The sequence below is a fragment of the Calonectris borealis genome, chromosome 2, assembly GCF_964195595.1.
Source record: "Calonectris borealis chromosome 2, bCalBor7.hap1.2, whole genome shotgun sequence".
Classification (NCBI taxonomy): Eukaryota; Metazoa; Chordata; class Aves; order Procellariiformes; family Procellariidae; genus Calonectris; species Calonectris borealis.
Genome location: NC_134313.1, coordinates 147,928,623 through 147,950,989, shown reverse-complemented (window position 1 = coordinate 147,950,989; position 22,367 = coordinate 147,928,623). Strand labels below are relative to the sequence as shown.

At 40.5% G+C, this 22,367-nt stretch overlaps 2 protein-coding genes across 13 annotated transcripts in view; both read left to right on the top strand.

The window, feature by feature from the left end:
* The window catches only part of MINDY3 (MINDY lysine 48 deubiquitinase 3), a 60,441-nt gene extending 57,980 nt beyond the window's left edge, over positions 1–2,461 (top strand). For all 12 annotated transcript variants that reach the window (XM_075143848.1, XM_075143852.1, XM_075143857.1 and 9 more), the window contains 2 exons: positions 69–140; positions 1,379–2,461. In XM_075143848.1, the coding sequence (XP_074999949.1) occupies positions 69–140; positions 1,379–1,528 (222 nt within the window). In that variant the 3' untranslated portion in view covers positions 1,529–2,461. The remainder of the gene's footprint in view (positions 1–68; positions 141–1,378) is intronic.
* Positions 2,462–8,377: 5,916 nt separating this feature from the next.
* Positions 8,378–22,367, top strand: part of ITGA8 (integrin subunit alpha 8) — a 113,718-nt gene continuing 99,728 nt past the window's right edge. The window contains exons 1-3 of the mRNA XM_075143847.1: positions 8,378–8,595; positions 8,917–9,041; positions 20,362–20,462. Coding sequence (XP_074999948.1) covers positions 8,393–8,595; positions 8,917–9,041; positions 20,362–20,462 — 429 coding nt within the window. The 5' untranslated portion in view covers positions 8,378–8,392. The remainder of the gene's footprint in view (positions 8,596–8,916; positions 9,042–20,361; positions 20,463–22,367) is intronic.

Sequence of the window (22,367 nt, the reverse complement as noted above, 5' to 3'; positions counted from 1 at the left end):
AAGAGAGGAGACTATCAAGGCACAGTGTTGTACACATTACATGAAATTAACTGTCTTCTTTCTACTAGGACTCTAGGGTTTCAGAGTCATTCACTGTTTACCATTACAATGGACTGAAGCAATCTAACTATAACGAAAAGGTAAGATTTAAGAAACATAAATCTAGCCTTACTAACAATTAATATGCAGAACTGACTCCCTGTGTTAAATTGTAAAACTGACGATAGTTACAGGCAAAATACTTTAACTTGAAACAGACTTTTTACAAAACTATTATTTCGATAATCTTCTTCCAAAATTATACATTTGGAATTGGAAACTGCTTTGTGCTCCTGGTCATATTTTAGCTTGGATTGGTTGGCTAGACCATATCTCTTAAGCTATGCCTTTTGAATGGAGCACTTCTCATACTTATCCATGAGAAGTGGAATCTGAACTGTAAAGGACAATGGAGATGTAACATGGACAAACTGCAACTTCTATAAGTAACCCTACATGTACGTTGAGATGTTTGGATTTTTTTTTTAAATATTTTAGTACTCCAGACCTGCATCAGAAATCAATTTTTGGAACCATGTAGTGGTGGACAAAAATGACCTGTTTCATTTTCAGCTTTCTTGGAAGGAGGGGTATACATGACACACCGTGACTGCTTCTAAGTTAGTTCCTGAATTAGCATTTAGGGTAGAAGAGTATAAGGCATTAATAGACATAGGGAACAAAAATAACTTCAGGTAAGAAGACTCTTTGAGAAAATGTATATACTCAGTCTTCAGAATAGCTTGGAGTTAGGTCCTTAAAATTACCCCTGTGAAATCTCCAGCAGTTTTATATCCCAAAAGGTAGGCAAAAGCATTTAAAGATGCATTTATCTTTACTATTGAACATATATACATAATCAAGAAAATTTAAATAAATTTTTGTTTTCAAAGGATTCTGCTTATACCATTTTAAATATTGTTTTATGAATAGAGCTGGTTAGCAACAGAAGTTCCATGTTATGGAAAATTAGTTCCGTAAAGTTAAGTCTAAGGAATGCTGTCCTTATAAAAATAACAATATCAAACTTTGCAACTGCAACAGGAGTAGAAGATCCATTGTCACAGAATTCTTGCATTGCATTTCCTAGATTTTTTTTTCCCCCAGTTTTGGCCATTACTGTCTATTGAAGTAAACAGTCAAATGAATATGGCCTGATCAGGGTTTTCAGGCACTTGAGTCTAAGAGATTAGGTTTTTTCGATTTCATACCTCATTTCATTTTTAAAAAAAAAAATATAAAACTTCATGGATTTGATTTTTGTAGTAAAAAAAAAAATCATCTCATATTACAGTTTTTAAACACACATAGACTGACATAATTGGATTTATTTTGACAGGTCATGTACGTAGAAGGCACAGCAGTTGTTATGGGTTTTGAAGAACCAATGTTACAGACTGACGACACTCCTGTAAAACGCTGCTTGCAAACCAAATGGCCATATATAGAATTACTCTGGACCACAGATCGATCTCCTTCTTTAAACTAATATGTTGCGCATAAACAACATATTACTATCGAATGTTTGAATGGGGATACAAGAATTGGTATTTGCTTGGAAAGTGGTATACTTTGACTGTGTGGAGTTATACACTGGTATCATTGATGAATTGTAAATAATGATTACAAACACTTTTTCAGTGTTAATTGGAATATTTAATTTTTTAATCAGATTGATTTTTATTATAATAGTTTGTCTTTTTTGGCCACTGTAGTACTGTTAATGTGAGTTATCCTAAAAAAAAGAAAAAGCCTACTTATAAAGTCTTAACATTATTTTGCCATCTCATGAAGATTTGAAAAATGTCTGATACTGCAGAATCTGCATATTAGATGTCAGATCTTTAAAACATAAAACATATTCAGCTTCCTCTGAATCATATAGGCATGTTTTATTATTTAAATTATATTGGCTTACATTACAGTACCATAATGTGTGGACTAGACTGGCCGTTGCACTGGATATGTTTTAATGAGTTTAAATTTTCTGCAATTTTTCCTAAAATCTAATTGTACCTAAAGAGCTTGCACAATATGACATAAATATGATACATTTTTAGGAATATTAATAAGTATAATTCATAAATACTCTTTCTTGGCAGTTGTATATTACTGTGGCTTAGATATCGGGCATGTTAAAAGTGAACACAAAATCTGAAGAAAAATAGATGTATTAATATTTATTTGAATTTGTATAAAAGAAATGTAAAAACATTGGAAAGAATTTCTTCTTCTATAATCTGTAACCTATTCAAACTTATAATATTGCCAAATACCTCTTCTCAATTTGTCCAAACAGCAGTGTAAGCCAGTGTTATTGTATGTGTTAAGTGCATGAGAACATCTGTTATTACATTATTATATTCCTTTATTTATTATCAACTTGTTAGCCCTAAAATAAAATCTTTTCCTTGAATCATGATGTATTGTTTTAAGTTTGGTTTTAATCAAACTTGTTTTACTGCCTCTCTAAGATGATGAAAAGGGACCATGGGTTTAGCAAAGGTTTTGAGCTGAACACATCTCAGGAAAAAAAAACAGAAAAGATAATTTATTGCGTCTTAACTGTGATTGCAGAGCCTATGCTATTGCCAGCAGGGCTGAATTTCACATTCAGAATTAACTTTTAAAAATTTTATTTTCATGTGTAAATAAAAAAATGACTAGAATGATCATCATGCAGGAAAATAAACTGATTTGGTCGAAAATGAGGTACGTAGTGTGGGGGAGAAACCCTTGTAAAGCATGTGGTAGTGGTAGAAAGAGAACATCCTTTGCATTATACTTTGCAGATCTGTCCTCTCCAAGATTGTACAATATATCTGTTAGATTTACATCTGGAAATGGGTGAACAGTATAGTTCTGTGGTGGGTTGGCCTTGATTGGCTGCCAGGTGCCCACCCAGCTGCTCTCTCACTCCCTCTCCTCAGCAAGACAGGGGGAGAAAATACACAAAAAAGCTCCTTATCTTGTTGAGGACAGGGAGATCTTTCACCAATTATTGTCACAGGCAAAACAGACTCTAAACTTAATTTATTGCCAATTTAAAATAGAGGTAGTGAGAAACAAAACCAAAACTAAAACCACATTCTCTCCCACCCCCTTATTCGCAGGCTCAACTTCAGTCCCAGCGCCTCTACCTCCTCCCCACCGAGCAGGGCAGGGAGATGGGGAATGGGGGTTGTGGTCAGTTCGTAACACTTCATCTCCGTCACTCTTTCCTCCTCACACTGTTCCCCTGCTCCAGTGTGGGGTCCCACCCATGGGAGACAGTCCTTCACAAAGTACTCCAACGTGGGTCCTTCCCACGGGCTGCAGTTCTTCATGAACTGCTCCAGCATGGGTCCCTTCCACGGCATGCACTCCTTCAGGAATGGACAGCTTCAGCATGGGTCCCCCACAGGCAAGAGGTCCTGCCAGAAAACCTCCCCCAGCACGGACTCCTCTCCGCAGGCCGCAGCTCCTGCCAGGAGCCTGCTCTGGCATGGGGTCTCCACGGGCTTCAGGGCACATCCACCTTCTCCAGCATGGGGTCCTCCATGGGCTGCAGGTGGATATCTGCTCCACCAATAACTGCCATGGGCTGCAGGGGGACAGCCTGCCTCACCATGGTCTTCACCACAGGCTGCAGGGGAATCTCGGCTCCGGCGCTTGGAGCACCTCCTCCCCCTCCTTTTTCACTGACCTGGGTGTCTGCAGGGCTGTTTCTCTCACATTTTCTCGCAGTTTCTATTTAAGTGATTCATTGTTTTAAAGGAGTCTTAAATTGTAAGGCTTTTTATTTCCAAATGCAGGACAGCATCAGTACATAGGTGAAAAGCACAGAAATGAGCCCCATAATGAACTAGGCAACTTCATTGCTCTCAGAATTATATATTGGCTAAAATTCATCCTTTTTAGTTAGAAGGGACAAGCAGGTGCTCAGATTCAGAAGCTGGCAATAACAAGGCTGATAAGAAATTCATGCTCTTTGTAGAGCATGGTCACATCCCCATTTTATCCTCCTGCTTGCGATAATTAATACAAAATACTGTCTGTGTAATGGCTCCAATTACAGTTCAGGAGAAGGCTTCCTGCCTACAGAAACAAAACTAGGAAACAGCTATGAGAAAAAGTAAGCTTTCCTATGGAAATTGGACACTTAGGCTTCTGTACGGCCATGTTTTGAAAAGATTTAAAAATAAAATTGTCTTTAATTTTGACAAGATTTATGTTAAAATCCCATATGATTCTTTGAAATACTTATCCTTCCTCTGCTAGCAGGTAGATTTCTAAATAATGGCATAAATAAGCTTTCATAATAGAGCCTTCTATGAAATACTAGTATTTAAGTTTTGCTTCCACAAAACTTTCCACAGAAGCTTTGACTGATCTGTTTTTAAGATTGGAAAAACCATAATGATATATTAACCTTACTAACTGCACATAATATAAGCTGTAGAAATCCACACCATGAATCTTGTATTTTTCTGTATAAATTATTTGGTCCCACATCTGACCTTCTAGTTATTCTGTAGGGTAGATGATAATGACTTTTGGACTCTTGGCTAAATGTTCTTATAAAAGCTCTTCGTCCTGGCTCCAGGTCAGGTTCTAGAGCCTATTAAGACTTTTTAAGTTCGATATTCAAAGCAGTTAATGGATTGGGCCATGGGTATGCTAAAGACCAAACTTTAGTCTACCAACAAATGGGGCAGCTGCTTACCTCTTGAGCAGTGCAGATCACAATGTCCAGTCTAAAGTCTGAGGAAACCAAGGTCTGGAATAAGCTTCCAGTGATCAGAACAGGTCCACGTTATTTAGGGAAACACTGCAAATCCTTCGAAATACGAAAAGGTTGTTCTTTTTGTTTATCTCTTTGAATTGATTTGGAATATCCTACACTCATGTCTCTCTTCTTTACATGGAAAAAAATAAAGGAAAAGGATAAGGGGAAGGGGACTGCTGTACGTTAACACGTTGGGGGCGAAAGGATCTTGAAAGAGATTTCCTTCTTTTCATTCTGCCCTGCTCTCCATACAGGTTTTAGCACTGATAGCCATTTGAAGCACCTTTTCCCTTTTTTAAATTTAGTTCAAAGCAACCAGGTTACGTGGCATATATTTCAAACTGAAAGACAGGTACAAGAGGAGCACATGAGAACTGCCTATGTTCTTGCTATGCCCCTTCTGCTTTTCATTTGCGTGAACACTCACGTATCTCTAACTGTGCTAATTACTGAATTTTAACTCTGTTTTGGATAGACCTGTACAAGATGGATACAGCACCAGAATGTGCTGCCTTCTCGCTCCCCGAGTGCCACAGGTCTCGTGTGCTATCCGAGCAGTTCTCCAAGCCCCAGTGACTTCATTTATGATGCTCAGCACTGGAACTGACTGCTGTTGTGCTAAGTAAGAGCAAGGCATTATTATTATTATTTAGCATAAGGCAACACAACTTTCAAATGCCTTCAGTTGCCTTAAAACTGTATGACTTTTAAGAGTAGGCGTTAACCCTACAAGTCATTGAGGTACTTCTGAAGTTATTACTAGTGCTTAGATCTTAGACCGAAATACTTGTTTGATGTAAAATAACAAAATAATGTCAATGGTGATGTTTCACTCGAATAGCAAGAGTAAAGTCAGTACAATTGCAAGGCGAGCAGATTTAAGGAATATTACAAGCCTGCGGGGACAGCTAAGGGTCACACAGTTAATGTTGGAAATAAACACACTGTTCTATTTTCGTGGACAGGAATGTCAGTCTTATCTGAATAATCCTGCCATAAAGCACTTAAAATAAAACAAACACAAAAGTAAAGAAACCAGAACCTCAGAGCAAAACAAACTACTTTCAGCTGCTTTCGTAGGTATGCTCTATTGTAGCATGTTTATAAATGGCTTCTCTATTCTTCTGATCTTTCTCTGATATTGTTTTGGACACATCTGTATTATAAATGCTGAAAAACAATCCTTTTTTCCTCCTAACAGAGTTGATTAAATAGAAAATAAAATGATTCTGCTTTTCTTCCTACCTTTGATTTGGCCAGAAAAAATACAAATAAGAATACTGTCCCCTCAAGATGTGGATATAATGTCCCATTGAGTGCTGTAGGGGAAGGAAGCATTTTCAGGCAGAGTCAGGTTTTATATATTCTTAACTACTGTGGGGCTTGCAGGGGCAAAACATAGAATCACAGAATCATAGAATCGTTTAGGTTGGAAAAGACCTTTAAGAACATCGAGTTCAACTGTAAACCTAACACTGCCAAGTCCCACTAAACCCATGTCCCTAAGCGCCAGGACTCCACGTCTTTTAAATACCTCCAGGGATGGTAACTCAACCACTTCCCTGGGCAGCCTGTTCCAGGCCTGTTCCTGCTTGATAACCCTTTCGGTGAAGAAATTTTTCTAATGTTCAATCTAAACCTCCCCTTGTGCAACTTGAGGCCATTTTCTCTTGTCCTACTGCTTGTTACAGGGGAAAAGAGATCGACACCTACCCCGCTAAAACCTCCTTTCAGGTAGTTGTAGAGATCAATAAGGTCTCCCCTCAGCCTCCTTTTCTCCAGGCTAAGCAACCCCAGTTCCCTCAGCTGCTCTTCGTAAGACTTGTTCTTCAGACCCTTCACCAGTTTTGTTGCTCTTCTTTGGACACACTCCAGTAACTCAATGTCTTTCTTGTCTTTCAAAACTGAGCACAGTATTCGAGGTGCGGCCTCACCAGTGCTGAGTACAGGGGGACGATCGCTTCCCTACTCCTGCCACGCTATTTCTGATACAAGCCAGGATGCCGTTGGCCTTCTTGGCCACCTGGGCACACTGCCAGCTCATGTTCAGCCGGCTGTTGATCAACACCCCCAGGTCCTTTTCCTCTGGGCAGCTTTCCAGCCACTCTTCCCCAGGCCTGTAGCATTGCATGGGGTTGTTGTGACCCAAGTGCAGGACCTGGCACTTAGCCTTGTTGAACCTCATACAATTGGCCTTGGTCCATCGATCCAGCCTGTCCAGATCCATCTGTTTTTATTTACTTTTATGAAGAAATTATAAAAGGAGCTTTCTACAAGCTCCATTCAATACCACATGCAGTAGTATTGGTCATTTCTGTGGGAAAAGAGGCATGACACCTGCTCCTGCATGGAGCTATGGTAAAGGCACATAGCAATGCTTTCCTTTGCCCAAGTGTAAGGTGCCCCCTACAGTGTATTAAAACTTTATGTAGCCAGGCAAGCACTAACAGAGAAACTTACAGAGGAATGCATTTCCTAATGTGTTCTGAACTGTGTGGCTGGGTTTACATCTTTCCTGTGGTTAGAAGGGGGTTCTGGTTGCTGGGTTTTTTTTAAATAATAGCCATGCTGGCAGTCACATAGCAATCTGATGAAGGTCTATTTTTTTTTCCATGCACTTTAGTTTCCTAAAAGGCATTTTCAAGTATCAGACTCTTCAGTTCTAACTCTTGAAAATGCTGGAAGTCGAGAGAAATTCCAGTAGAAATCACCAGCCTCAACTCCACCATTTTCCCTTCCGAACAGGGCTGTCCAAACATAACCATCGGGTATCTCTGCTGGGCAGAGTTAAGGGGGTGTCCTACTTAGCATGCATTTCTCCCAGCTTCACTGGTGGATTTTCTTGGTAAGACAAATTGGTTTCCCCAGATACAGCCTGGTTACTGCAGTAAACCACACCGAGCACGCTGTTCAGCCAGGATGGAGGAACCTTGCCCAGGCCCCGGCCCCCGCGTCACTCCCTGTTCTGGGGACCAGGGCCGCTCCAGGTCCTCGACGGCCACACCGCAGCCACAGCGCTGTGACCACCGTCCTCTCTCGCAGACAACGCCGGAGAGTCGTGCGGAGCAGCGCCGAAGCGCCGACAGCTCCGCTGGCGACGGCGGGACCTCTTCTGCCTCAGCGAGGCTTCTCCCTCAGCGAGGCTTGAAGCGCGGGGGAGGCGGCCCCAGACCGACCACCAGCGCCTCGCCCTGCCCAGCGGCAGCGGGGCCCACGCACAGGCCGGTGGCGCGGGGGTCCCTCGGGCTCAAATGCTGCCTCGTAGAAGAAGAGCTTCCCTGCCGAGCCACCGCGCCTCCGGCGGGGCCTCACCGCGTCTCCCCGGGGGCCGCCGACAGCCGCGGGGCGCCGCGCCGCGCTGCCTGCCCCGGGCGCCGGGCGCGGGCCGCCAGGGGGCGCCCGAGCGCGGCTCGCCCCGCGGCTGCGGCGGCGGGGTGAGTGGGGCCGAGCCTCCCTCGCCAGCCCCCCGCCCCGCCGCCAGCGCACGGCGGCAGCCAGACCGCCGCGGCACCGCACGGCCGCCGCGCAGCTGCGCTCCGCTCCGCTCCGCTCCGCCAGCGGGAGCCTACCGCGGAGGGAGCGAGGATGCTGCGCCTCAGCCGCGGGCGCGGGGCCGGCCGCGCCCGCCACAGGCAGCGGCCGTGCTCGCTGCTCCTCCTGTCAGCGCTGCTCTGGGCGCCGGCGCTGGTGGCCTTCAACCTGGACGAGGAGAAGCTGACGGTGTACAGCGGGCCCCCGGGCAGCTACTTCGGATACTCGGTGGACTTCTACATCCCCGACCCCAGCACGTGAGTGCCGCCGCCGCCGCCGCCGGCGGGCGGGCTGGGCGGGTCGCTCCCCTCAGCGCGGCGCCCGCCCCGGGCGACGGCGGGGTTCGGGCTGTGCCCGAGCGAGCGCCGCCGGGCTGCCCCTCCTGCCTGTCCGGGGCTGGGGGGCGCCGGCGGGCTTGGGGGAGGCTTTGGGGAAGGCGGTGGGCAAACGGCGGCGTCCCGCCCGCCGCCCTCGGGCCGGTTGCCGGGGTGACAGCCCCTGGCCCGCCGTGCCGGGGCCGCCGGCCGTCGGTCCTGATGGCCCCCACCGCCCCGGTGACTTCCCGGTGTGTTTCGCAGAGTCAGTGTCCTGGTGGGAGCTCCCAAAGCCAACACCACGCAGCCAGACATAGTGGAAGGAGGAGCGGTGTACTACTGCGCCTGGCCCGCCACCCAGTGCAGGCAGATACCCTTTGATAATACCAGTAAGTAAATCGCCGAATCTCGTAGGGCAGCGTTGTGTGTGTTGCTCTGCTGTGCTCAGGTTCCCCCTCAGCACAAGTTTCTTCCGCGCTCGCTTTAGTTGTGTCGCTTTGATCTGAGTATCTGCGGGAGAAATCCTGCTCCTGGGAGTCTGTATGCATGTGCGCGTGCAGGGAAGGGTTTAATGGTCCCCAGAGAAATAACGGGAGTATGACCTCCAGGATCTGTGCGTAGTTCATCTTAACGCTTTAATGAAGGGTGTTTGTGGCAGATTCCTCATTTTGAAAATACTTTTTTTTTTTTTTTGAGTGCTCAGAAGGCAAAACCCCAAACCCCATGTCTCACACACTTCTCTGAATCCTGGAAATCACAGGATTGCTAGTCTTTGCTGTTATTTTCAGCAAGGGGTTTTCCGTCTGTTCAGATGGATGAAGTACCTCATGTGGCATGTTTATTTAATTCTTTTCAGAAAGCAAGAATTTTATTTCAGAATATTGGAAGCTAGATGCAAACTGATTTAGGCACAATGTGGATAGATTATATCCACTTCCAAAATCCCAAGACAGATGTTTCTTATTTAATTAGAGGGAACACACGTTTTAAACAATTCAGGCTGTTTATGTTTTCTGTTGTCTCTTTATAGGTCTTGAAAATAATTTAAACCTAGTGTTCGCAGGGACTTTAAAACTGATTCCTTTATTTAGGCAGACTTTAACAGTTTAATCATTAAGCAAAAGTTATGATTCTTTAGGTTATATTTAATCTTAACATTTGTGGTTTATTTAAATGTGAACACAATACAATTCAGTTTTTTTCTGAGAGCACAAATTAAATTAGAAGAGCTTAGTTAAATGTAGCAAGTAAGGAGTGCAGTTCTTTACCCCTTCCAGCTCCAGCCACCCACACATACTATTACTATGTTAGTGTCTAGGAACTCTACTCAGGATAACTCTTCCATCATGCTGGGCATACTTCAAAACAGAGTAAGAGATAGCTCGTGTATGTGTATGTATGTGGCTATTTGGGCATGTAATACTATGTACAGCATACAGTTATATATAAATGTGAATGTACAGACAGACAGTATGCATACAATATTTTTGTTGTAATATGCCCTGAGTGTACATCTTTAAAATAAAACCAGTTTAGGAAATATTCCTGTATTTCCATCTTATCATTAGATAGTTCATGTAGCAGGAGTGAAATATATTATCTATACAAATTAATTTTGGGTTTGAATAGAAAACTTACAGGCCAAAAAATTCCACTGTAGTTTAAAGGGACATTTTGAAAAATGAATGAAAACCTAGTGATGAAACCTAGAAGGACATCTGGCTTTCCTGTGGGAAACTCTAGAAAAGTTGACTAAAGAGACTCAGGACAAGTCCATACTCTTGGCAGAGATGTCCTTTTGCAGGTACTATGTTTCAAATAAAGGCACAAACACAGACTGATGAGTAAGTATTGTCAACAAGGCTTTGGACTGTATCACACAACTATTCAGCTTGGAACCTCCAAACTGTGGTTCATTCAGTCTATCATCTGAGATGGTTGTTTGTGTCCTCTGGATAGATGCCTGACCTGTAGACAGCTGAAGTTAAGCCAGAGAGCGCCTATTGTGTAGATATAAATGCACTGTACTTGGAGGAGGGACTGCAGTATAGGCAGGTTTAGCAGTGTTATCATTAGCTGGCTAATTCCGGTACCAAGGGCAGTAAAGGTGTCATTTCACACAATTCAGCAATGGCCAGCTGCCCTCATAGACAGGGACCCCGGGGAAGGTTTGCATAGCTTGTACCAACACCCATTCTTCATTGCCAGCAACATAAAGGCCACCTCCAATATGCCTTAGATGACTCTTTTTGCTGAAGTGTGGATGTATATTTCATGCCATTTTTTTCTCTCCAAAATACGCTACTTACAGGAGCGAGTTTTCCATCTTTTCCACTATTCCTCCAAACAGAGCAGTCCACATGAGCTCTATCCTGGATGATACTATTTTAAATAGTCTGTTACACACAGTTCCTTTTGAAGCCTTTGACCATTGTATGCCTAGTGGGACTTAATAGTCCTTAGTAAATATGAGGGGTATTTTCAGTTTATGGCTCTTTCTTGTACAGGCACCTTGTACTCACTATGCCTTCTCCTTGCAACATCACTCAGAAATGCTGCTATTTCCATTTTATATTCATATTCCCATTTTTATATTTATTCTGATGAACAGAAAAAAGTACTCTGGGTTGTCAAAGATCATACAGGAAGTTGGTGATGATAGTGGTAACTGACTTGGGATTTTTTCTTCTTGCTCCAGTTCCTTAACCTCAAGATTATCCTTTCTCCCAAAACAGAAACACCCAGTAATTGTCAGAAGACTGGAAATTCAACTCTAGCAGCTTTAATTTTAAAGATTAATGCTTCATGCCTCATAGATTTTTAAAAGTCTTGGAAAACTTGGGAATGTTTTCTGAAACAAAGCAGAAAAACTAAAGAGGCTGCTTCAGAGCTGGAAGATTTCATTTGGATGCATTTTTATACAAAGTTTCCTTTTTTAAGTACTTTTTCTTGACTCTAACCAAATAATGTCAGCCCTTTCAGTTAGATTCACTAAGCACAATAAAAGAAACAAAACTGCTGAATAATTGAAAGCATTTTTAATTAAGATCAGAAGTAAAAATTGAGTGGAACTAGAAAGAAAGGGAGAGCATAATGTAACACTTAAAAGGCAGTGTGACCCAACAAAGAGATAAAGAATTTTCTAAATCAGTATTTTTCAGCCACGAGAGCTCAATGCAGGACTCAAAAGAATTTGTAAAAGAAAAGCAGATTCACATATACTATATCCCAAGATAGATATGTGAAATTGCTGCAGGTCACAGAAACTATGAAATTTCCACTATAACATAAAAATTCAAGATACCAACAAATCCAAGTGGTTGAAAAGCCACTGGCTTAAATTACGTATGAGCATGAGGGCTCATGTCTTCCCTTTCGGAGGGCTGGGTATACAAATGAAGCTCAGGTATGTTACATTCAATGCAAGTTATGTTCTGCTGTTGAGGAGGGAACATACAGTGCACTTGGATGTTATTTGGACTTTTACTGCCACAAATAAGTGTGTAAGCGGGCATCTAATTGGTAAAACTCATATGTAACTGTACAGATTATTTCACTGTTTCCACAAGAACAGTAGACCTAATTTCAAGAAGGGTTCCTTCATTTGCAAATACTTTGATGTTACTTGTATTAACACTATTAATGACTTGGTCCTACTAAATGAAAACAGTGAGGACATTGACTAGTATTCTCTGATGGCTTCAGTCAAGATTCTGGACATTTTTGAACATCATAGTGTTACAGGTGTGGAGCTGCTTTGTACTAATTTATAGTTATTTTACAGATACTGAGATGTTTACCAAATGAATGCCTTGTTATGGGGCTGTAAAGTATAACAAACTAAAAAGGAACAAAATCTCTCTCTGCAAGCATTTAAGGCTTGTTAAGAGGCAATGATGAACAAGAACACACTGACGAGTCAGGGAAGGGAAGGAAGGAAAAAATACGTCGAGTTTGTAAAGTATGTATTGCCTTAGATAGAGGGGGCCCTTGTTCAGAAAGTGATTTGAGGGAACCAAGTGAAGTGATAGACGACTTTTAGTGAAAAACTTAGGCTTACTTAGGTTAATATTATGATGGTAAGCACCGAGATAGTATAGTCTTTGGACCTGTTTTGTTGAAGAGTTTTGTTTTTCTCTGTGAATAATATCTTTCTGTTTTTAAAATAACTAAAGTTTTAGTTTAAAGAAAATTATTCTATATCCTGCATGCCATAGAGTCCTGAAGGGAGAATACAAATGCTAAGCCTAACTGAACCCGACATCCTGACACTGGTGTAAGACAACTGCGATGTTCGCCAGTGGATCAGAGATCTGACACTGCAAGGGTTGCACCCAGAGTCACTGGCAAGGTGCAGCTAACCTCCCCGCCACCATGCAGGCTGTGACACTCAGGACTAAACTCTATTCTTTGTGTCATGTAAGCTTTAAACGACAAAAGACAAATCCTTATGGTTTGTGAAGCTCTCTTGCTTCTTTTTTCTCAGAAACTAAGATCACATGAGGGAGTAGACATTGCATTGGTTACTAACGTATACCCAACAGGAACACTCAGTATTCACTCAATTCCTAGTGAAAGATATGAAAACACTTTAAAAAATGTGTCACTACTTTCGAGTGCCATGTTCTAGCTGTCAGACACAGACTGGGTTCCTTGGTACCAGCACTGATACTCAAAACCAAGACTACTCCTGAAATCATCTCTGTGGCAGTGTGCAAATGTTAGGATGCCCAAGCTGGCCTGACTGCTATGAGCAGCTGCATAACTTGTGTTATGTGGAAATCTGTGTGGGCTAAACTACTCTGCTGAGAAGATGGCTTAGTTAGAGTTAATGGAGGTGCAGAAGTATCTGCACCCCCTTCCTAAAGGTCATACCACCTAACTGAAATCGTTCTACAGGCAATTCTCCCAGATTGTCACTAATTTCTCAGATCTCCTATTTCTGTTCTTCATAGTAACTAATCCAGAGATTTCCAAAGCAATGAGGTGCTTTACTTGCAAATTAACATCAATAATTAATCCTACTGATGAAATATTGTTCCTGACAAGGGACAGGGGGGCAGGGGAGGGAAGGAGGATGAAATTTTGACATGCTGTAGGATTTGAGCCGACCTATCCATAAGCAAGCTATGTAACTGGACATTCCCATATGGGTTGGCCAGTGATATGGCCTCCAGCCAAGAAGGGGCTTTAGCAGGAACTCTGCGTGTTTCCTGCTCTTGATAGAGCACTGACTCTGCAGTCCCATGTTTGCAGTTCTTTAAAGCTCCCTAAATCTGGGCACTGGGGCCAAGGCTCTGGGAAGAAGCTGAAGGCAGTGCCCCCGAGAGCACTATTGGTGCTTTAACCTGCTTCATTGCAGGAGGGAACTGAGATAAAGTATAATGGAAGGGCTTTTAGTATCCCCTTACTCCAGGAGATACGGACTGAAGGGCAGAGAATCTTCTCCCTTGTTTCCCTGCTCTGTAAAGCTGTCCTGTGGCATTGCAGTGTAAGGCTGTGATACTCTTTCATAGAATCATAGAATGGTTTGGGTTGAAAGGGACCTTTAAAGATCATCTAGTCCAACCCCTAAACTTTTTTTTTTAAAACCCTTTGAAACTCAATGAGAGGACAGGGGAACAAGCGTTGGCATTATATTAAAGAGCTGTGATCTGTCTTTCCTCTCTTACCTACACAAAGCTAACTTCTCCTTTTCAGTTTCTTCATTATAAACCTCATTTCGTAATGACTATTTCTGCTCTAGCATTGAGGTAGAATTACCAAGTCCTTGTTTAAGCTGGGTGCTCTTCCATTCAGCTGCCAGGAGAGGTAGCAGGAGAGCAATATGAAGAAAACTTTCTCCCTGCTTGATTAACTGGGGAACTTCTGAACTATTCAAAGCATCTTGCAGCCAGAAGCAAACTTAAATGCCCCCTGAAGTGCACTATTGTGTTTGAAATCTGGTAAAGAGCTAATAGTTCATATTTCAGAAACTCATTATAATGGTCACTTTTAATTGTAATACTTAACAGACTGCAACTTCTTATGTTTTAAATTAGCTCCAAAAGGCAGAATTTTAGATACCACTTCCCCTAAGTTTCCAGAACTCACTGGGGTGTTGTCTTTGCTATCAGTTAACTTTACCAGTTTTAGTGAAATAGGTCATATTTTTCTAAACTAGCTGGAGAAAATTTGAATGGTCTCTGAAGAGAAACAGGGGAGGGGGATGTAGATCAGTTCTGGCCAAGCGTACAGTTGATAAAAAACATGAGCTAATCCGGCCGGCAGTTGAGCTGATTGTAACAGAACCCAGGTTCTGTTATAAGGAAAGGATGTATTGTGGGGCTCAAGAGCTTTAGTTACATGAAAAAATCATTAGCTGTAAAGATGGTAAGATTCAAGGGAAAACTTAGAATCCTGTTATAAAACAGAATTTGCATCTCAAGAGAAAGTGCTGAGGGAGAACTTTGTTGTACTTTTAAATGTTGACACATTTCAGTCCACTACGCCAGTAAGAGCTTATCTGGAGCCTCAGGGTTCACTTGTAGCGTTCTGATTTATAATAGAGCCTCATGAGTTTCTTTTATAAGTCTCAGCCTTATCTAGAGAAGGGAAAAAAATACCCTTAGCTATGCTAGTTCAAACCCTGAGGTCTTAATTTGTTTTTCATCAGATTGTACTTAGGGAAAAAATCCTATTGGGTTTGATGATTCTTTTTTTCTTGATTCATGGAATGAAAGTCCAAATAAAGCTCTCTAGATATGATCTATTAAATTAAAATAACTCATATGAATAGCATCTAAGGCACAATAAAACCCAGAAATTCAGTAGATGTTTGCAGAATCAGATAAATCTAAAAATAGAAGCAGCTCTTTTCATCATGCAAGGGTTTTGTGTATCCTTACTGTCTCTCAAAACTATGGAGTCTTTTTTCCCCCAGCATTAATGTTGAAAGCAATTGCTTGGCTTGGTTCCCTAGATCATAGTCTTTAGCTTTGTATTTGTGTTCTGTCTCTCTGTTGAGAGTCTAATATCAATGACCCTGTGAATGTTACTGACTTACCTTTGCTTAGTAATGAGTGGTATCATTGGAATCTTTGATGGTAGTGATATCAAAAAGATATCACTCTGCCATGGTGATAGGGTTGACACTTCTTCCCTCACTTCTAGAATATGGGACCATGTATGCCAGTATGAACCTTTCCTTCTCTCTCTTCCCTCCTGTAAGCCAGGACCCTAATAATGCAGCAGGGCTGATTTCCAAGTTAAATTAGGTTGCTCAGAGCCTTGTGTAGCCAAATTCTGAAACTACCCAAGGATGGAGATGCCATAGCCTCTTCGGGGAATCTGTTCCAGTGCTTAATCACCCTCACTGAGAAGGGTGTTTTCTTTATATCTAACCAGAAATTCCCTTGCTGCAACTTACGTCTGTTGCATCTTTTCCCTTTGCTGCATGTCTCCATGTGAGGGGTATATTAACTTTCCCTGACCTGTATATGTTTATATAAATATAAAAGTTTGTTGGTTTTATATGTTTGTATTCCCATTTTTTATAAATACAGATAGGTTGAGGTGATTATTCACCTCTACTCTGTGTATATATAATTATGTATAAATATATGAAATATATATTATATTTTGTATTATCTATATTTATTTATATGTATGGATGTGCACAGATACATACACACACATATATCAAAACAAGTATTTGAAAGGGATTTGCCATCCTGGATGTAGTCTGAGTAGGTACAGATTAGAGGGTAGAGTATAACAGCCTGCTGCAGATGCCTGGTTAATGGCCATCTGCGTTTATCCAGTACATACAGGCAAACGCACACGGAGCAAGTAAAGATAATACTTTTCGAAGTTCCTGAAGGGTGAGAACTTACCTGAAAGAGTTGCAGGTGTATTACATAGCTGGATTTGTTGCTTTGATTAGAAGCATTGTGTTCCTGTGTTAAGTTTGATTAAAATATTTTGGTTTGCTTTTGTTCATTTGAGTATTTTCAAATTATAATAGATGCTGTATTTTTTACTTCTAGTTTTCAAGGGCTGAATGAATCACAACGAGCCACTATCAGTGTTTGCAAATACATCTGTTTCTTATGCAGATCCTGATTACTAACAAAGAAATATTTGTAAGAGTAATGTTTGATTCATGCCTGTTAAACAGTTTGCAATGTGCTGACTCAGTGACTGAGAGGAGACCAATCCCCATAGAAAGTGCCAAATTTAGTCTAATGTGTGCAAATGATGGATTTCCATTAACTCCAGGTTCAGACTTTAATTCCTAAAAATGAATCTCTGCACTGTTGTTCTTACATATGTTTGCTATTTACTGTCTGAATTCAGTTTTTTCTACTTGTCCAGCTACTGCTTTGGCAATCTGAGGGGCCTTTTTCCCTTTGGTAGCCCCTAGGTACCTCAAGTATAAAAGACTGGGTGAAGGAACACTGATTTTTGAGAATCATGTTTCACCATCTCCAGAGCTGCTTCTGAAGCTGGATTGTGAGGCAGTACCAATGCACTGGCTCCTACAGTAGAAAATGAGATGCTTTTGGGTTGCTGAAATGTAGTTTAAGGATGTCCTTGCACCTAAATTTATATTTGTACATCTCTCTGCTGTTTGCATAGTCCTGGTTGTCTGGGCCTTAGTCTGCAATACGGTCTCAGGCAGTACAATTACGAGTGACTCCAGGGCTGAGTTTCAAGCCAAATTTGCGAGTCATCCAGACTGTTGACCATCTGAAACAGCTCCTGAGCTGGCTCTGAAGCAATCCAGCTGGTACTCAGGCACTCCCTGGACTGATCTGTGGACAGGCTCAGGCGCTGTGTGCCCAGCCCAGCTGCTGCATTGAATTCTAGCTATCCTTGCACTAGTGTCACGTATCGTGATACAAGATAGCCTGGACTCCTTCCTAAAAGGGGCCAGGCATTCTCCTACAGAAGAGAAGATGACATTTGAATGCAACCTGAATTCAGGCCAAGTTTTTGCTGCTCACAGAAATTTGGCTTAGCCTGTGGGTAAGGTACAGTATAGACATAGCCTGTGGGCCTCAGATCCCCATAAATAACACAAGGAGAGATATTTCCTTGTCATATAAGGGTGTTGTCAGGACACAGACATGTTATTTTTTGAAACATTTAGATAATACAGTTTTGAGGGATGTACCAAAGACAGAAATAACAACTTTTTTTTTCTTTTTTGTTTTAAAACTGGATTGGGATTTATCTGAGTAAACAAATAGCTTTTGTCTGAGTCTAGACTAAGTTGGTCATCCTTGGCTATCTACAGTTGGTAAAAAAAATTAAGTACTTTTAGGCCATGGTTCTTCTGACCTTCTCAGATGTTTGCTTTAGGAAAACTGTGCCCTCAGTTATAAGTGGATGACTAGCTCAGAAGTGGACATTTACAGTGACTTCATTCAGAGCCTTGTTGTCTAATGGAATACAATCAGGGCACAGTAATGACAGTCCATGTACATTCAGACAAGTTAATTGTGTATATAGCTTCATTTTGATAAAGTTATAGGGGTTTTATATTTACATTTATAAATATTTATATATTGCTGGTTCACAGCAATCTGAAATACCTAATGGTTGTTATATACAAAAGACTAAACTGTATTTTAAGGCACAACCTCAGAAGCTAGGAGTATGACTCCATCGCTCCAGCAAGGATCCTGAACAAAGGTGATTAGAGAATTTCTGCCAAAAGAGATTTATCTAGGAAAAAAAGCTATTTATTAATTTGGGGGTGCGTGATATTCTACGGATTATTTTCTAATGAAAATCCCATGCCACATGATGAAGGATTCATACTACACCATATGCCACTAAGCGAGGTAGGGGTGTGTGTGTGTACAGTTCTTGCAGATCTATTGCTAAATTCAGCTATGGTTTTTATAAATCCCGCAAACGGTTGTCCTAGTTTTAAAAACTAACATTCTCAAATTTGAGTATACTTTGCCACTAGACAATTATGCTGTTTTGATTGAAAATGTAAGCTCTTTTTAAGTTAGAATACTGGCCGTGAGTATCCTCAGAGCCAGGCTAGCATTGGCTGCTGTAAGCTGACCATGGCTGATTTTCAAGCTTCAAAAGCTTTGTTTCTATCAAGAGCTCATCTGTGGACATTGATCATGTTCAGATCTGCTGGAGCATTAAAAAAAGAAAAAAGAAACCTTTAAAGTTTGAAAGGGTCTGACTTCACTGTAAAAAATAATCAAAAGTGGTGTTGCCAACAACTAGGTAGAAGCTGGCAGTTCGTACAATGCAGTGTGTCAAAGTCGCTGTCTCCTAAACTCTTGAAGTTTAGGCCTAACTTAAATAAAATGTGTTTTTAAAATGAATATTTTTAGAGTGATTTTAAATTATTCTTCCTGAATTTTTACGATCTAAATATTCCTGAAATTTATCTCTCTCAGCATGGATTTCCATACTAGCGCCTGTAATTGTTGCAGCACAGAAACAAATATTTGTATGAAGGAAGATGTTTTCTCAGAGACTTTCACACTTTTACAATTCATTCTCATTCAACTTTCCTTCATGTTTATCAGAAAAATACAGAAATAGAGTGCCCTTGTTCTCTAAGTATAATGTATTTTTCTTTCTAATTCAGTTTATATCCGTAACATTTATGAGGTTACCACGAGCTGAGGTAACTGGTGATCCAAAATCCTAGAAAAGGATATTCAGATATCTCCTTTATTCCTGTCAGGCAAATCCCAGAAGTGTTGGCTTTTTAAAGGTGACAATTACACCAGCTGCATTTTTCATTTTTTTTAAAAATGTATGTAAATCCATACAATATAATCTGACGTTACATTTTTTCTGCATTCCCGAGTAGATAGTATATGGTTTTATTTTCACTTAGAGTGAATAAAAAGGATTGATTCCGGTGAAATCCCTCCTGATAGGAACCAGAAACAAACATAAGGGAATGCAGATACAAAGGGGAAGGAGTAATGCCCTGCTTATGTATAAATTGAGAAGTTCATTAGGAATGACTGGTAAGGGAGGAGCATAGCTCATGAACATATGGGAAATCAGTTTACTTCAGAGAACTGAGGGTGAAAGGAAGGGATGTCTGCTTTTTATTAAAACCTGAAATGCATTATAATTGGCCTGAGTCTTTGCCCAGATGGCTTCTTTTATGCTGACATCTGCAAGAGTGTATATAAAGCAACATTAAGAAGCTGTCTCTTGTGACAGTGTGTACACATGTAATTCTGTTAAAAACTAAGTCCTTTGCTATCTGTAGTGTTGGTTTTTGAATAAGCATGCTAAGAAATGTCATTTGTTTGACAAAAACTAATTATGGAACATACTTTTTACATGGAAAGTTTCTATCACGTATGAGAAAACTTTTTAGGGCTTTTCACCAATTTTTGTAGATTCTTGTTCATTCTTCATCATAAATTCCAGGTAAACTTTTTTTTCTTTTGCAGGGGGAAACACAGGGTTTCTTCTTCCAGTCCTTTGTATTGTTTTCTGAAGTTTAAGTGTAATTATTTTGAATTTTCACATGTGAATTTAAGTTGTTTTCTACTGACCAGTAAAAAGCTTAAATGATACTAGAACGTCCATTTCCTATTAAGCTGGTAGGACGATGACAGTGGGTGCAATGTAATATATCCATTAGTCTGTTCACTTGTATCTGTAATTCACAGGGTAATACTTTTTAAAATAAGCTGTCAACATACTGCTTCTTTCTTTGTCAAGACAACAGGAAAATTAAAGTCAATGGCACCAGGGAACCTATTGAGTTTAAGACAAAGCAGTGGTTTGGGGCAACAGTCAAAGCTCATAAAGAAAAAGTTGTGGTAAGTCTTATGCATTTGGTATTCATTTGGAGATAATGTTTATTTTTCTCATGTATATCTTTAATAGCTCTCTATGTGTAGATTATGGAAACAACTCTATGATAATACATGAATTATAAAACAGATGATGTATATAACTCAGAAAATGAAAGCTATAGTCTATAAAAGTCTATAAAATCAGATTGAACTGATCAAGTGAAGATGATCCTGCTGCCATGTGAAAACATCAGAAAGCCGTATTGTTATGGAAGTGAATGATGATTTTTTTTTAAACAGATAATGGTCATATTTTAGAGATACACAGTAACTGATCGCTATATGCTATAAAATGTTTTGCATTATGAAGCTTTATTTGGAATGTTAAATGCAGAATGTAATGGAAACCAAGAACCTGTGCTGGAGATCAGTTAGTAAGAGAAAGCACTGACCTCTTTTGTCACATTTACATTGTTTTGAACAGCTGTGTCATAGTCATGATAAAACAGCTGCAAAAAAGTAATGATAAAAAAGCTCCAAATCAAGATTGCTGTCAAAGTGCAATGTCTGTTTTCCAGTTTCACCGAATATGTTACCTGTATTGGTAGAGGACCGCAGCAAGGGGCAAGTACTTTTATTGCTTAGTAAAGTAGTGGTGATGCTGCTTATACACAGACATTTTATACTTACAGTTTACACACTAAGGTTTGCATTGAAAATGTTGCTGAAATAATTGTGATAAGAATAATTAGTTTGGTCATTAGTTGTATTAGTTTTTACAATTGCAAAGCAATAATTTGTGTCTTGGGATTTACTTAAAACTTCCAATTATTACTTAAGAAGTAGTCATAAGGGAAGAAGTATCTAAAGGAAGTGCTTTCCCTTATATAGTATGCCTTGTGGTTAACCTAGGGGAGGATTTTGACATGAAACAGGTAATGAATAAAACATCACCCTGTTCTGTTACAGAACTAAGTAAATGTAAAAATTCTAAAAAATTATAAAAATAGCTGCAGATTTTTCATTTTGTGTACTCTACTAAACAACAGTTCACAAACTGAAATAAAAGTTCTTTACCACCGTTTGCTAAATCTTAATCAAGTGAGCAGAAAACCTCATCACCAGCTGATGTGCTGTGGCTGTACTGACCAAACTTTGTTTTGCTCCTGATAACTCTCCTCAGGCTTTCTGAAACAGAGATATAGTCAACATTTTTCAGGCAAAAAGTTGAACAGCGAAGCTAGAAAACTATGTCTTTTAAGCTTTGTAAACTGAAAGGAGAGAAAAAAAAATGTCATCAAGCTGTCAGAAACTTTTTTTTTAAACTACAGATGTGAAAGTAAACTGCATTAGATCAACTTTTATGATTATATTGAGTTCTTGTTTCAATCCATTTTGGTCGATGTCAAATGTACTTAAGATCACCCTCACAGGACACGTACTCCTCTTTGCTGCACTTTGGTTTTGCTGTTTTAATCTGTAAGGTCTTCTAGGCAGGGGCATGTTAAGAGTCCCTATTCTTTAAACCATTGTTCCAGAAGCTCTGACTTTCACGGTAAGCTCTGAGTTCATCCAGCTGGAACTGATTGCAGAACGAAGGCTTATACAGTAATGTGAATAACAACAATGCCTTGCCAGAGGTAGACAGGTTTCTGATTGGAAAAGTAAGACAAGGTAGCACGTATGAACGAAGGATTTGTTTGTATCTTACAGAGGCAAGGTTGTAGGGAGAGGTAGAGTCTTCCTTCCCCTCCCCCCCCCCCCAGCCAGTTGAAAAGTTTTCATGCACAGGAACCCCTGAAGAATGACTTGCATACCTGACAGCTTATCTTTTTTATTTTTCCAATTATCTGAATTACTTTCAAAAAAGATAATGTCTCTCTCTACACAACTTGTATATCTTTTATCCTTACACTGTCATGTTTGTAA